Source organism: Corticium candelabrum, chromosome 11, assembly GCF_963422355.1.
Source record: "Corticium candelabrum chromosome 11, ooCorCand1.1, whole genome shotgun sequence".
Taxonomy (NCBI): Eukaryota; Metazoa; Porifera; class Homoscleromorpha; order Homosclerophorida; family Plakinidae; genus Corticium; species Corticium candelabrum.
The window spans coordinates 2,049,158-2,065,883 of record NC_085095.1 but is presented as its reverse complement, the minus strand read 5'-3'; the positions used below and the strand labels follow the sequence as shown (position 1 = coordinate 2,065,883).

Below are 16,726 nucleotides of genomic sequence, written 5' to 3'. Positions count from 1 at the left end.
TCCATTGAGCTATGCTTGACCCATTGTAGACCTTATGTGGTTTTGAGACGTTTCAGGCCGCTGATACTGCGCTGACAAGTACAACTGTTTAGAGAACGTCTACAAATTTCAGATTCCTAATCAATAGAGTACGGATAGGTTAGAAAAATAGTTTTTGTCACATTGTTTATAGTGCTCTTCGGTTGCATAGTTAAGAATGTCTCCCTCATGTTGGTCCCATTTTGTTTTCCAGCAAAGCAGTACACATCTTGGTTATCTGGTGAGGGAGGGTCATCATGGTAAAGCTTTGCTGGTTCAGTAGCATGCATTGCGCACATGCACTTTCAAATTTCTACCACGACACCTGGAACTATAACTAGTAAATGAAGCTGTGTTTATACCGTCGCTTCAGAGCTACGAGCGTAGACATTTGCATGTGTGTGTGTGTGTGTGTGTGTGTGTGTGTGTGTGTGTGTGTGTGTGTGTGTGTGTGTGTGTGTGTGTGTGTGTGTGTGTGTGTGTGACACGTGTGTATTTATTGTGAATATTAATGTAAATTTTATTAATTTTTGTCTGTTTATTGTCATTATCATTATTTATTCATTACCTTGTTGCTGGAATGTATAATTCTTTGAAATCACAGGGATGCGTCGATGTGATTAACGATAATTGAATAAATATCATCAATGTCCCCCACTACACTTCGAATTCAGCACAAGTGACAGAAGTGACGTGTGTGTGTGTGTGTGGGGGGGAGTATTTATCGTAAATATCAATGTATATTTATTAAATTTTGTTAATGTATTTGTCATTATCATTAATTAATCATTAGCTTAATTGTTGCTAAAATGTAAACGGTAGTTCTTTGATAACACATGGGTTTATCAATGTGATTCAAGATAATTAACTAAATACCATCAATGTCCCACACTACTACGAATTCACACAGCTACGCAACTCCTGCACGGAGCGGGCTTGTTATCCACGTTATGTCTCAATTCTGCATCTAGAGCGCTCTTGCATCGCTGGAAGTTAATAAATTAATTAACTATTGAGATGGACCATCAAATCATTATCATGCTTTTATTGTACCGTCGCCATCTTTCGTTCCGCTAATTCTTTGTAGCTAGAGATCGGTGTACGTCTCCTAACTGCAGAGAAAATACTGTGAAGCGACATCATGTACATCTATAGCGGCGGGATCCAGAAGAAAGCAGCGTCAACGTTTCCTACGAATCTTTCTTGCAAGACGACGTCAATCGTTCATCATCAGTCCTACTTAGAACATATTGCTCTCTTGAAGATCACAGATAACATGTATGTGGTACGCATGCAACGGTGCTTAGATAGATGCATGGTTCCATGGGACCTTAGCTTGGCTTCTTGAAGAACGATGAATTTGTTTGTTTTGCGATTCTTTTGTAAAAAGTAACAAACGCATACAACTATTACCCGAACTTTACTATGCGCTTTTCTGTTTGACGACAGTTCGACCGTAAAATGGAGGTTTACGACATCTCGGCTTTTCTGTCATAATGAGTGGGATTGTTACGTCACCCATTGTTGGTCTCCCAAAGGACTGCTGATTGGTTCAACAAATTCCCGAGAGTGATTGACGCTGACAAGCTAGTATTACGTCGCCTACGTTTGGCGTCCCAAAACGATTACTGATTGGCTCGACAAACTCCCCGAGCGTGACACACGCTTACAAACAAACAGATAGGTACATAGCGACATACCGACAGACAGACAAGAAGTCAATTCAGCCCGTTTAGAGTAAGCTTCTCGCGAAGCAGTCCACCACTTATTGTGGTGTCCTTCTTTTACGGTCGTAGCTAACTAGTAAATGAAGCTGTGTTTACAACGTCGCTTCAGGTGCGTGTGTGCGTGTGTGTGTGTGCGTGCGTGTGTGTGTGTGTGTGTGCGTGCGTGTGTGTGTGTGTGTGTGTGTGTGCGTGTGTGTGTGCGTGCGTGTGTGTGTGTGTGTGCGTGCGTGTGTGTGTGTGCGTGCGTGTGTGTGTGTGTGTGTGTGTGTGTGTGTGTGTGTGTGTGTGTGTGTGGTGTGCATGTGTGTGTGTGCTTGTGTTTACATGAGTGTGTGTGTGCGTGCGTGCGTGTGTATTTATTGTGAATATCAATGTAAATTTTTACTAATTTTTTCTGTTTATTGTCATTGTCATTAATTAATCATTAGCTTTATGCTAGAATATACACTTGTTTGAAAACCCAGGAATGCGTCAATGTGATAAAAGATAATTAACTAAATGTCATCAATGTTCCACACTACACTTTGAATTCAGTACATGCACATGCGTGACAGCTGCGTCTCTTGCACGGAGCGGGCTTGTCACCCACGTTATTTCTCAATCCTGCATGTAGCGTTCTAGCTTTCATCACTTGAGGTGGACACAATTATCATGCTTTTGTTGAGGTGTTGCTATTATCTTTCGTTCAGTTAAATTAATTCGTCGTAGCCAGAGATGGACGTACGTGCACGAGAAATACTGTGAAGCAACATCTATGTATAGCGACCGGATCCAGAAGAAGGCATGCAGCGCAACGTTTCCTCTAGATCTTTCTTGCTAGACGAAGTCGATCGTTCTTCATCAGTCCTACGTACTTGCACCTGTAAATATATTCTTGCACGGAGCAGGCTTGTTATCCACGTTATTTCTCGATTCTGTAGCGCTTGATCTTGCATCACTTGCAGTAAATTAAGTACCGAGGTGGACGAGATTATCATGCTTTCGTTGAGCCGTACGTTGCTAGCATCTTTCGTTCCGATGATAATTCGTCGTAGCTAGATAGATAAAGATCAATCTCGTACGTCTCCTAGAAATACTGTGAAGCGACATGAAGTGACCGGATCCAGAGGAAAGCAGCGTTAGCGTTTCCTACGAATCTTTCTTGCAAGACGACGCCAATCGTTCATCATCAGACCTACTTACAGCTAAAACATATTGCTCTCTTGAAGATCACGTGTGATATGTTGGTCGTGCGTAACGGTACATGCATGGTTCCATGGAACCTTCCCTTGGCTTCTTTAGAAACGATGAATTCGTTTGTTTTGCGATTCTTCTGTAAAAAATAACAGACGCGTACCATTCAAGCCTGAATTTATTCTGCGCTTCTCAGTTTGACGGTTTTTACTATGGATATGATATCTCGGCTTTTCTGTCATAATGCGCGGGATTGTTACGTCATCCATTGTTGGTGTCCCAAATGACTGCCCGAGAGTGATTCACGCCGGTATGATATTGTTACGTCACCTACGTTTCTGATTGGCTCGACAAACTCCCCGCACACGCTTACAAACAAACATAGATACAAACATAGCGACATATCGACAGACAGACCGGAAGTCAATTCAGCCCGTTTAGAGTAAGTTTCTCGCGAAACAGTCCACCACTCATTGTGGTGTCCTTCTTTTCCGCTCGTAGCTAATTAAGGACAAATCAAACGCAATACGTTGGTGATCCCTGCTGAATCAATCAGCTAGCTGACTGTGTTTACAGTACAGTACTCCCTCGTCTCGTCAGCTGGAGTTTATTCTCGAAAAGCATTCGAGCTGAACTAATTCAATTCACATCAACACGATTCACACATACTTTAGGATTAAAACTAATCAATATTATAGACTCTGCACTACCACGAACATTCGCCCATTACATAAATGTTATTCCTAATTGTTTTAAATTTGCTGCTATAGATGGTTGTTTTAAGAAATACAGTACCCTAATTAAGACTGTTTTATAGCTTTACAAGCATCATCACCAAACTACCACGGAAGTTCCAGTTATACAAAACGTAACATTGGCATGTGTTTCCAAGTATAGTGTACAAAGCCCAAAGGGATGCCTCGATTGATTACAGTCAGTAACCTTTATCGGCATGCAGGATTCTTCAATTTTTTCAATTTTGATAAATTCAGATCTTTGGAAAAATGGAACTATAGGAATGATCGATACTGTAGCCACTACACTTTTAAAGTACAAACTCCGAGACTTATGATCATGTTGCAAATAATTGAATGCAAATTCTGATTACTAAGAACAAGCAAATCTAAATTTTCTACTTATACTCAGTCACAACTCGGTCACAAAATGTAAACAGAATTTAATTAATCTACTAAAATGCAAATCTAGAGACAAAAAACAGCAAGTTTTTAATTAATTAAGCAGACAGTAATATTCCTTTGTGTCCTAGCATCGTAGATGCTATGTGATATCACTGTTGTAGATGTCAATAATTTAATTTCGAACTCTCCAAAGAATGCTGAGCACTGCTGTCCTTTGCACTAACCTTCTCTCCACCTGCTACAATAATCTCTCCACGCTCAGTTGACAGCAGACCATGCCAACTCCTCTTTTGTGTCATAGGAGGTAGAGGATGCCACTGCATCAATCTTTTGTCAAACCATTGCACTTCATTCAAAAGTGAATAATCAGTGTTCTGTCCTCCATTGACACGATTTTGTCACCAAACGCTGTCATAGTAGACATTCGAATGGGATATGAAGTCAAATTTTCCCAATCCTGTTTCTCTTTCGAAGACACTCAACCGTATAACATGACTCTGCGTTGTCAGTCCAACCTCCACCTAGGTACGTAGACTGAATCATTGAAACTAATAGCACACGAGGAACCCGATCGTTTTGTCAGCATGTCTTCGAGTACGCACCACCGATCTGCATTTAGATCACAAACGTGCATGAGCCTTGCTTACTCTTTTTTTCCCCGTCTGAACTGGTTACGCCACCAACAGTGTACATTAAGTTGTCTTGTTGTGCAACAGATACACATGATAATTGCTGTTCATTTGGCAGCACTGTAACTGGTCGCCATTTACTCTCTTTATCCATACAAAATTGCTCAACTAAAACTGATTTTGTACTTTATCTTTAACCAAAGCTAAACATGCGGCTTGATAAGCCACCACACGCCGTATATATGTCACCCTGGTATCTCACAAAAGTCTCCCACGTTTCGTTGTCATCTCTAAGAACAAAAAGATTGCCCCATTTCCCAGGACAACCCTTTACATTATGCTAATGAGCCAATTCGCGCTCGAGAAGGAACTGTATTATTCCATAGTTTCCAACTAAGTTTTCATGTACATGAAGAAACACAAAGCTGATAACTTTTAGTGTGAAACCGCAAATCCGCACACACACGCACGCACGCACGCACGCACACACGCGCGCGCGCATGCAGTCACCCAACGTAATAGACCAGCATTCTATAGCAAAACAGTTCGATAAAATTGGAGAGCGTCTATCCACACAAAACCATGCCACTAACAAGTTAGATCATTTCTTACCATTTATCTATTGACATGACATCCCGTCTAATCCGTAGAAATTATTAAGTAAATATTCTCTTACCTGTTCAGTCTTCTTCTCTTTGCAAGACTTTGCGTATCGCAGACCGAAAGTGGTAAGCTGCCGTACTTGTTTCTCTATTAGAGCTTTAGCGTGCTTTCTGTCTGCTCCAACTTTCTCGGCCCTAGCTAGAGATTCTGCTCTCTCAGCGCGATCTCTTTCAGAATCAGCTCGTCGTTCCTGCTGTCTCTTGTTCTTTCTTCCCAACTGCATAGTTTTGGTCTAGGATTGTTTCCATTTTTCTAATATTTTCCTGGTCTTTGCCGATTTCTGCAAAACAATCATGTCATGCAGAAACGTGTAAATTAGTCAAACTGCATGACGCTTTATTTTCTGAAAGAAGACGGACGAGATAGTGATTCCCTAGCAAGCAATCAACAATATGCTCTTGCCCAACATGATCGAGAAATGTCGCAAAACATTTTGAACATGGACGCTGGTTGACGAGAAAGAATCATTACGAGTAGACGATGCAGCTTGTCGTCGTCGCTCAAATTATAATTATTGACTCGTAAAGCCTCGAAGTCATCTGGCAATAGAAAACCTTTCTCATACAAACAAGAGAAAACAAGTACGTGAAACGCAATGTGTTGCACAGGTAGACGAAATTCTTTCTTAATGCAGGCCACGGATCACTCTCCGCGTCGCCGGTGAGAGAATTGCCAGCCCAACGTCTTTCGTATCACTATTGTTTGTACTGTTTCTGTAACGTTTGAAATAGAGCGACTATTACACATACACGAATCAGTTGTAGTGAATGACAAAAGTATAAACTTGATGCGTGTACTGTACGTTGTTCCAGAAAAACAGTGTATATCGTTAATTAATTAATATGACAAGAAAAATTTGTGCAAATTCAAGACAGAGTTTGTGCTGTCGTTGCTTGCGTTAGCAGCACGGCGACGCCGGGGATCAAGATCAACTCTCTTGAACTGAATACTTAACTTAATATGACAAGAAGACTAAAAATGTGTCCATGCTCTCATCGCTTGTATGATGCTGGCGCGAGAGCAACGAAGAAACTTGCATTGATCTCATGATCAGCTCTCTTCAATTGAAAGCACAACGTCATGTGTATAGTTTCGTACCTATAGTATACCTCATCTCATTTTCTCGTCGTATGATCTTATCATTTCATCCCGTTGTCCAATTTTGACACAAATGGCACGCCGTACATGCATACACACCGGCATGCACTGCCCTAAGCGGCAAATTGAAAGAATGCGTGTCCTCCAGCGGAAGCGACAAAAATTAACAAAAGACGCTCCTGTTTAATCGCCTCTCTATCTACGCGTGTTGTTTGCCTCAGGCGATATAGATAAAAGATTCGAAGTCTCCGCGAGCAGGCGCGGATCCAGGATTTTTTAAAAAGGGTTGCAGGTTTCGATAGACCACGTCTACTCCAATCAACGCTCTTGTATTGCTAGAGGTGCAAATGGCCCAGGCTTCTTAGAGCTTAAACTATGGCAACATATCTTTAGCAATGTGTCATGTTACGTATACAGAAAAGTGTTCTCTATAACATACTAAAAGTCTTAAGGAATAGCTGCAGGGGAAAGTGTCATAAAGTGGTCATACGCTAACATACTTGTTGCCGATTCGACACCATCTTTTATTGTATATATACCAATGTTTTGTAAAATTGTAAATGTGTTTAAACTTTCTGTGTTTTTTTTTCCAACCACTTACCTGTAAAGGCTATAACGTATAAGAAGTGAATAACGGATTTATGAGATGTAATAGTTACTATAGTAAATTATTATTATTTATTCAATCAAAGTTATTGCTTTACTCATCATCATCATCATTATCATCATCATCATCATCCTCATCAACATCACCACCTTTATTTGTCAGTCGGTCTGAGTTTATACAGCCAGATCTTCTGCAGTTGCCACAGGCAGGGAAGCCTTTCAGATTGTTCTTCTTGCATGTACACCTTAATGTACTGCAATCAGTCAGAACTGGCTTAAGTCCTTCTTCACTCTCTTCACCCTCATTCCACTGGCGTACATTCAACCCCAGAACCTTTCATTGTTGTATCTGAAAGTATACACGGAGACTGTGGTACTTTGCTGCAGCTGAAGTGGGTGGCAGAGTCTGTGGTTGAATATGAGATGTTTTGGTAGCCACCTTCTCGCAGGAACGTGTATAACGCAGCGAATCAAGTCCTTCCTCAGGTTTTCCATTGTACAAACAAACCAATGCTTACAATCCTGCAACTATAACATCTTCTGGGGAATCCGACTGTGCATCGAACACTTTAGCTTGCTCTCGAAAGTGCATACTTGATTTGAACTTCTTAAGGGAAGTTCTTTTTCCAATGCCACACAGGTGGGAGGTTGTATCACATCCAAGGACGACATGCAGAAGAGCATGTGAGTGCATATTTCAGGACCTAGCTGTTCCTTGACAACCTGGATGTTCCACACGCGCAGATTCTTTGTGCTCTTCTTTGGCTGTGGTTGGAAAAACACTCTGTGAGAGTGCAAGCTTAAGTGATAGCACAACAAGATGAGAAAGTCTGTGTCATCACCAACCAGGTTAGTGATTGACATTGTGGCAGACTCTATTGATTTTTGTACAATTAGCAAATCAGCATCCCCTGGAGCATGATACACTTTGCAGTTGTTCATCTCTAGTTGATCTCCGAGCATTTTGATGAACTGCTGCTTGTTGGTATTGTTGACCAAAAACTTAGCCTTCGACATTATAAGCTGCATATTGCTGGTAAATGCTACAGTTACTCCAGCATGCCCTCTTGTTTGTCTTTCAAGCGTTGTGTCTCCGTGGATTTGCCACTGTAGCCATCAAACACGACAACTGTTTCCCCATACCTTTTTGAGACATTCCTTGCATACACTGAGCATATCTCTTGGTATGTTGCCCCTCGCGTCCATGGGATGCGCTAAATAAGTGCACCGCCATCCAGCACATACTGGACCTCTCCAGTTATCTCAGAAATGTCTGGTGCCAATAGGCATTTGCCAGTACTGGCTTCTGTGGCTCCCGAAGCAGTAGTGATGAGTCAAAGAGGGCTGGTGGATAACTGCATAGCTCATATACATGAAGACATCTTCAAACTTGTCTGTTGCGTTTGCAGAAATTATCGGGAGTCTCTGGAAAAGTTGTGGGTCTATCTGCACTGCAATGCCATCAACCTTGACTGCATTCTTCGTGTCTAGAGTGATGACCTGGTCTTTCTTCTTAAAATTATACTCTGCAGCAGTCTTTCCCTTCGTGCTAACCAGAAATGCATTTCCAACATCTTTTGTCTTGTCAACATTGACGGTTGTGTGCATGTACTCCTGTAGAGATGCTTCGTAGACTAGTGTCGGAAGTGAATGGGGTTCATATCTCGAAGATACTTCAGAATTTGTGGGTGTATCTTTCCAGTTACGAGCTTGTCTAGCCTTGGTTAAATATTTGTTTTGCTCTCCTGCTAACCCCAGTCAGCTCTTGCATGGCACAGTTCACATCAGCACAAGCTGGCTTGGACAACAACCATGTCAGGCGTTGCAGCTCAGTCATCCCTCGTCTTCTTGTGAGACCCCCGCTGGTCTTCAGGCTTCTCATGAGCACCTTTTCGATGATGAGATCCAAGGACAAGCCAGCCCAATAACGATCACTTCGTCTCACCACATGGAGACCTTCTCTAAAATGTTGATACACATCTGGATGCTTACTGGGGAGATTAGACATTCGCTGCAGATATATCCCTGCAGATTTTGTGTAGTGGTTGTGTCCACATGCGGCCAAGTAAGAGAGCATTTCTGAAGCAGTTTGGAGATACAATTCCCAGTTGCCAGTATACACTCTGCCCAGATATACTTGCGAAGTATATCAACCGTATGCATGTACTGCAACCAAATTGTAGCAGTCTTAGATGACTTCAGGAATTTGGTTTCTCTAATGAGCATCACCGATTCTGGTTATCACACCAGACTGGCAAACTTGATCTGCAGACATTGAACTTTGCATCACCTTCTCATAGAGAACAACAGCTTCATCCAGGTCTGGATGTCTAGCAGACTTCTCGTGTGATGAAGTTGTAGCTTCTAACAACTCTTCTGTTTCCACATTCTTGGTCATCTGAACTTCTGGGTAAGGCACATTAGGTGCTTTGGCCAGCACCAAGGCACTGAGAACTGCATCAACAATAAGATACAATATGAGACAATCTTCAGACACACCTAACGCGTCCAATGCCACGTTGACAATCTAAAATTTCTAGGTATACGGGAACTTGACGCCTGCTACTAGCCGTAATTTCGATCATGGTCTTAAGAAGTGAGTAACGGAAAAGCCGAAAGAGTAGACTGTTTTAGAGAGATAATCGTAACCTTGCAAGAGCGGTTTCTACATGAGAACACGACGATAATTTGGCGTTTTCGATCACGTTCTAGCCTAAGCGCCGACGGAGAAGCTATGAACAATCCTCGAGTAAAGTATTTGTTCTTCATTATAGTGTTTCTACAGTACCCAATGCGATATCCGTGTTTCAGAAGAACAGTAAGCTAGACAAAGAGATAGTTTTGGAGGGCATCTGATTTGAATGCTACCAGAGGTGATACGCTCACTTCTCCTCAAAGAATTTACTAAGACTTTTAGTATGTTTTAGAGCACACTTTTCTGTGTAGGAAACAGTTGAGAGAGTTTGTGTTGCAATCTGTTTAAGGTCAAACCATATAATGCCTGTACTAGAAGGTGTTGGTGTCTACATTGATGATTTGCTGGTGACAGGGGACACATAGAGGCACACCTCTACAACCTGAAAAATTTCCTTACGAGACTACAGGAACATGGCCTTAAATTGCAAAAGGAAGTGTCGTTTCTTTCAGCCCTCTGATGAGTTTCTGGGGCAGTGCATTGATGCTCAAGGAGTTCATGTCAATCCAACCAAGGTGGAATGCATTACAAAATGCCCTCAGCCGAAAAAGGTGTTCCAACTACAATCATTCTGACGCATGGTTCAGTATCACAGCCGATTCAATCCGCATCTGTCAACATTGCTTCATCCACTCACCAGACTCCTACAAATAGAGGTTCGTTACAATTGGACAGCCCAGTGTGAACAGGACTTTGCATCAGGCAAACAACAGTTGACAGGTGCCACAGTTCTCACTACATACAATCCTGACTTTCAATTACGGCTGGCAACAGATGCTTCCGCTTATGATGTGGGAGCTGTGATAACACACACTACGTCTAATGGAGCAGAGCGTCCAATTGCTTTTGTTTCGAGAACCTTGACGGCCAATTAGAAGAACTATGCTCAGATAGAACGCGAGGCCCTGCGCATCATATGTGGTGTAAAGAAATTTCACCATTTCTTGTATGGCAGACCATTCGTGCTAGTCACTGACCATAAACCTCTGCTTACGATTTTTGGCCCGAAACATAGAGTTCCCACAAAAACAGCAGCTCATTTAGAGAGATGGGCCCTTACTCTGTCGTCATACTCATACTTTATGGAATTCAAGAATTAAGGAGAATTCCACTGCTGATGCTTTGTCGCGACTGCCTTGTCCAGGGTTGAAGAGTGACTTCATCACACATTCTGAACGGATCTGCACTATTGATCACCTGCAAAGGTTTCCTCTTACTGCTAAGCAACTTGCAACAGCCACCAGACGTGATCCAATTATCTCAAAGGCTCTTCACTGGACTAATACTGGATGGCCCACCCAATGTCCAGATAAAGACTTACGCCCCTATTTTAATAGGAAATGGGAGCAGTCAGTCTCTCAACATTGTCTCCTTTGGAGAAATCGGGTCATCATTCCTACATTGGCTCGCTCCCGTCTACTTCAGGAACTGCATGCCCACCATGATTGGTCCTCTTGCATGAAAAGCATGGCCAGAAGCTACTATTGGTAGCCACAGCTGGATGCAGCCATTGAGAATATTGCCCGGTTCTGCAACACATGTCAACAGTCGCAGCAAAACCCAACCAGTGCCCTATTACAAAGCTGGTCTTGGCCCAACACTCCCTGGCACCGGGTCCACATTGACTTTGCTAAGTTAGATGGTGCCAATTTTCTGATTCTGGTAGATGTCCATTCCAAGTGAATAAAGCAATTTACATGTCTCACTCCACAACGGCGAGGTCCACCATTCAGGCATTGCGCAAAATAACCGCTACACATGGCTTGCCAGCAGACGTGGTTTCAGACAACGGGCCACCTTTCACGTCTGAGGAATTCGCAAAATGTATGAAAAAGAATGGGATACGGCATATTCGAGCCCACCTTTTCATCCAGCTACCAATGGTTTGGCGAAACGGGTAGTGCGATCTTTTACAAGCGGAATGAAAAAATAGCCGTACACCCCTTACAGCACAAGCTGGTAGCATGGCTTTTACATTACATGACAACTCCGCGCAATACTACGGGACAACCGCCATGAGGGCTCTCATGCATTGCACTCTTCGCGCCTGATTTACTCTCCTGCATCCATCTCCAGCTGAAACGGTTTCCCAACGGCAAAATGCTCAGAAATATGCCATGACAACCGTAAACCTTTACGCTCATTCTCAGTGGGAGATACAGCCTGAGTGCGTGATTACCGAACTCAAGAGCCAAAGTTCGAGCTCGGCTATCGTTACACAAAGTTTAGGCCCTCTCACGTGCCATGTCTGCCTGCCTCAATGGGGTGTTACATAGAAACGCCACATTGATCAGCTGATGTCGCGTGTGGACCCACCTTCATCTACTGACCACTTGGTATGGCCCGCCAAATAGTACCAGAAGCTAACGACGATCCAATTCACTACACAGAATCACCTCCCGGCGCTGCTATGTCTGGAGAAACCTCACATAACATCGACAACTGTCAGGGTACTCAACCCGCAGCCGTCAGCCGAATGTCCTGTTTCGGACAATCAGCTTCCAGTGGTCAGCATGAGCTTTCCACTAATTCTGTCACTCAGAGCTCTTCCATTCAGAGTCCTTCTCCAGACAACACCACTGATAGACTTCCAACCACACGAGGAGAAGACCTCATCTTACGTCGATCCAAGGAAGAAAGAAAACAACAAGATAGACTGGACCTGTAGATCGTTGGAGACAGTTGCTCTTTATGTGTACCTTTTCGGCTGTTTGGGTATAATACTTGTAGTTACAACACATTGTATTCAGTTGTGTTGAATCTTTTTGAGGGGAGAGATGTGGTAGATGCGCATGCGCAGTCTTAGGCGGTACAATAGCATACACTTCAGCGTTACCACAAGGACGAATCGACAAACACGGCCCAGAGCTGATGGGCCTCGGAAACCCAGATTAATACAACACATTTTATATTGACGGTATTCTGTCCATTTATTTCTTGTTTAGCAAGCAAATTGATCACATAATCAGGTTTGATTGCTGCACCACTGCAGCGTACAGTTCTTGCAAAATTGCATATTACCCGGATACTCTCGTGCCGAGGGTATGGACGTGAATGACACCGTGGTCACGTGCGTGTGCAAACTTATCCGGGAATGTAAACAAATTGGGCCCGAGTGTGCAGTCTGAAACTATAAATTTTATAACACAATGCAACAGCCACGTGCCAACTGTCTCGTGACTACCGCTACTGAGATGAGACAGGTCTGACTACCATGGTCTGTAATAATGTGACTGACTCAATCGACTCTTAGATAATCGAGGATGACTAATGTCCACAACATGCCCGTTTGTTATGTCTGCGTATCGATCAATATACACTTACAGCCGTTCATTGCTGGGACATACAGAGCTCCCACCATGGACCTTAATAATTTCTTAATAATTAACTAATGTTGGTGTTGTGACTGTAACTGCCGAAACTGCAACAGAAGCACGGTCCATCGATCCAGCCACTGCTGTAACGTGAGTCCTTCAAACACCACATCAGTTTTGATCGATTGTACAGGCTGAGTCCACCTACCAAAGAAAGTATCACAAACTGACATCTAATAATAATAATATTAATTAAATATTTATTTACCATTGTTGCACTAGTTCTTGCACATGAAGGCAAGTCGCTAGACCTTGACTGGCCGTCATCCATTTCCTTTGCAATATAGGTTGGAAGGTTCGTAGCTGCTCTTCTTGCTTCTCTTGCACAGCCACCACAAGTGCTATGAAGGCAACAATTTTCAAATGCTAACCGAGCATTTACTAGTTAGTTATATGCTTATATATATAACCACGTCAGCCACAATCCGGATATCCGTGACAGACGTATACTATACAGACATCTTTCTCAATCTGAAAACGAGGCATAGAGAGCCAAGGCCTGCATGTTCATAGGTCTAGTAGCCCATAATACCAATTAGGTCACTAAACTAAAGTTAACTAAACGTAAAAACCAACAAAAATACTCAAATTTTGCTAGATGTGTGCTGCATGCGAAGAACATGGCATGAGGTGAACAGAATTTGGCACGATATGTTGTCATGATCTTACAGTTGAAGCCCATTTAATTTGTTCTGTACATGCTGAAAGTAAGTCTACCACTAGCCTGTAAACTCAAATATCACCCGTGACGTACGACCTCAGTCAATATCTAGAATCACAAAAGATTCATTAGGTAGCAGATTTAAAATGAGCAAACAATTTATCTGACTGTACCTAATTTACCTAATTTCACGAACAAGGATTCAAAATCTGTATGTAGCCTGCCCATGCAGTGTCGATAAGTCTTAAATTAAAACACTTTACAACATGCAAATTTTGCAGGTTAGCCTCGTACCAGACCTCTTCTCGCTCTATTATGCCCGGTCCCCGTATCCGATAGTCATCTCACGATCACGTGATATTAGACCGGTATGTTCCTCATTGTGTACGTGTACTACTGTACTGATAGCCCACGGCATTTCTACCGAATCCAGGACACTTGTCTCGAAGTCGGGTAATCTTTATTAGACAAGCAAATTTCGATCTACCTACTCGGCAGTCATAGACTAGGTATATTACAAAAGGCAAACATGACTTCATATTGCAGATACTATGAACACAACTCATTGTAATAAATGAATTAATAATTACAGCCAGAAAGTTAGCTAAGCCAGAAACAAAACAGAACAGCAGTCTTAGTTTCACAGGGAAACCTAGATGATCTAGAAGCATATCTTCATGTCAATCGCAAACTTTCCATAGAATGCTCTTCTTCTGCTCTCAAAATTTCTCCACCTGCTGCTATAATCTCTCCACGCTCAGTTGAAACCAGACCATGCCAACTTCTGTTTCGTGTCATTGGAGGAAGAGAATGCCACTCTCTGCATCTTCCATCAAACAATTGCACTTCATTCAAAAGTGAATTATCGGCGTTCTGTCCCCCAGTCGATAGGATAGTGTTACCAAATGCAGTCATAGTAGACATTCGAATGGGATATGAAGTCAACTCTTTCCAATACCTGCTGCCCTTTCGAAGACACTCGACTGTATGACATGGCTCTTCGTCGTCAGTCCAACCTGAACCTACGTAGACTGAATCATTCAAGATGACACACGAGCAACCTGATCGTTTTGTCGACATGTCTTCGAGTACATCCCACTGATCCTTCCGTAGATCATAAACATGCGCCGTGGTCACTCTTTTCCAGTCAGGACTTGTTAGGCCACCCACAGCATACAGTAAGTTGTCCTGTAGTGCAATAGATACACAAGATAATTGGTGTTCCTTTGGCAGCACTGCAACTGGTCTCCATTTATTCTCCTCATCCATACAAAATTGCTCAATTACAAAGTGATGTTTCACTTCATCATAAACCAACACTAGACACATACCTTGATACGCCACCACACGTCGTATATCACCTTGATCTCTCACAAAAGTCTCCCATGTTTCCTTGTCATTAGTCAGAACACGAAGATCGCCACATTTCCCAGCAATCAATAATTTTTCGTTACATTCTGCTAATGAGCCAATGTGCAGTCGAGAAGGAACTGTATTATTCAATAGTTTCCAACTAAGGCTTCCATTAGTGATCTACATGCAGAACACCCAAGACAACTTAGTGTGAAGACACTAAACTATGCAGGCACGCACGCGTGCCACACACACACACACACACACACACACACACACACACACACACACACACACACACACAAACACACACACACACACACACACACACACACACACACACACAAACACACACACACACACACACACACACACACACACACACACACACACACACACCTAGTAGACTGTATCGCTCCGAAGCAAACAGTTGAGTACAATTCTAGAAAGTCTATCTCCACAAAAATCGTGCCACAAATAATCAAATTCATAATTTAGTACATTCCTTACCATTTGCTTACAGTTCTAGTAACCCAACAGTCCTAGTAACCCAAGCGCGCATGCTCTAGTGTTATAGTACTGTGGTGTCTAGTAAACGGCGGAATCGACGGCAATTGGAATGCAGCGCATGCGCTCATTGCTATCGTTGATGTTAATAAGCATGCCTGATGATGTATTCGCATGCTTTCAAGAGCTATTGAATGTCAACAATCCCACGTACGTGGTAGCGAATATGTCCAGCCCCTTCTCACGCTCTTCATGTTAGTTAGCAAGTGCCAGTAAGTGTGCAGCAGCTGTTCCGTAGTAACCTAAGCTAGCAGCGAGGGTTTAGACTTTACTAATTACTGTTTTCATTCATTGTAATTCTTATCGATCGAAGACTTTCTAACCTGTCCAGTCTGATCCTTGCGAGACTTTGCGTACCGCATACCCAAAGTGGTAAGCTGCAGTTCTTGATTCTCTGCCATAGCTCGAGTGTACATTTTAATAAATCTGTCCGCTCGCTCTTTCTCGATCTGCGCTAGAGATTCTGCAAGAAGAGCTCGTCGTTCCTGTTGTTTCTTGCTCTCTCTTTCCAAATGCAAGGTTCTTTTCAGTTGCTCACATTCAGCCGAGGTCATTTCCACTTCTTTTGAATTACTATTTTCTTGGTGCTTCCTGGTTTCTGCAAAACAAACATGTCAGAAACGCATTACTCAACTGTGCATAAAGCTTACTTTCTGCAGCTGGAAGAAGACGGAAGAGACAGGGATGACTTAACAAGCGATCAGCGATATGTTGTTGTCCAGATGCAGTGAGAACGTTGCAAAATGGTATAAACTGCACACTTGATTGACAGGGAAGAATCTTCACAAGCAGCTGATACACTCTATCTTCCTCTTTCGTATTGTCATCCCTTAGGGTATCGAAATCGCCTCGCGATAGAAAGTCTTTCTCATACAAACGAGACAGAAACGGGGAGGTGATACGCAGCTTTTCGGACACATAGACATAGTTATGTCTTAATGCAAGCCACATATCATTATCGTCGTCTGAACTCTTGTCTCTGTGAGAGTTGCCCGCTGACATATTTTCAACGTCTTTAGTATG

General features: G+C 42.6%; 1 protein-coding gene across 1 annotated transcript; it reads right to left on the bottom strand.

The window, feature by feature from the left end:
• Positions 1-14,232: 14,232 nt before the first annotated feature.
• LOC134186608 (kelch domain-containing protein 8B-like) lies at positions 14,233-16,720 on the bottom strand. Its single transcript, XM_062654604.1, has 3 exons — positions 16,354-16,720; positions 16,027-16,301; positions 14,233-15,316 (listed from the first exon to the last, which is right to left on the bottom strand). Exons 1-3 carry the CDS (start codon positions 16,703-16,705, stop codon positions 14,459-14,461), a joined length of 1,485 nt encoding a protein of 494 aa, XP_062510588.1. The 5' UTR covers positions 16,706-16,720; the 3' UTR covers positions 14,233-14,458.
• Between the last annotated feature and the right edge of the window lie 6 nt (positions 16,721-16,726).

Coding starts and splice junctions, on each gene's coding strand:
- LOC134186608 (XM_062654604.1), bottom strand. CDS start 16,705: ATGTCAGCGGGCAACTCTCACAGAGACAAGAGTTCAGACGACGATAAT. Junction 16,302..16,353: donor TCTTCTTCCAGCTGCAGAAA/GTAAGCTTTATG, acceptor TTTGTTTTGCAG/AAACCAGGAAGCACCAAGAA. Junction 15,317..16,026: donor GCAAGGATCAGACTGGACAG/GTTAGAAAGTCT, acceptor TTCTGCATGTAG/ATCACTAATGGAAGCCTTAG.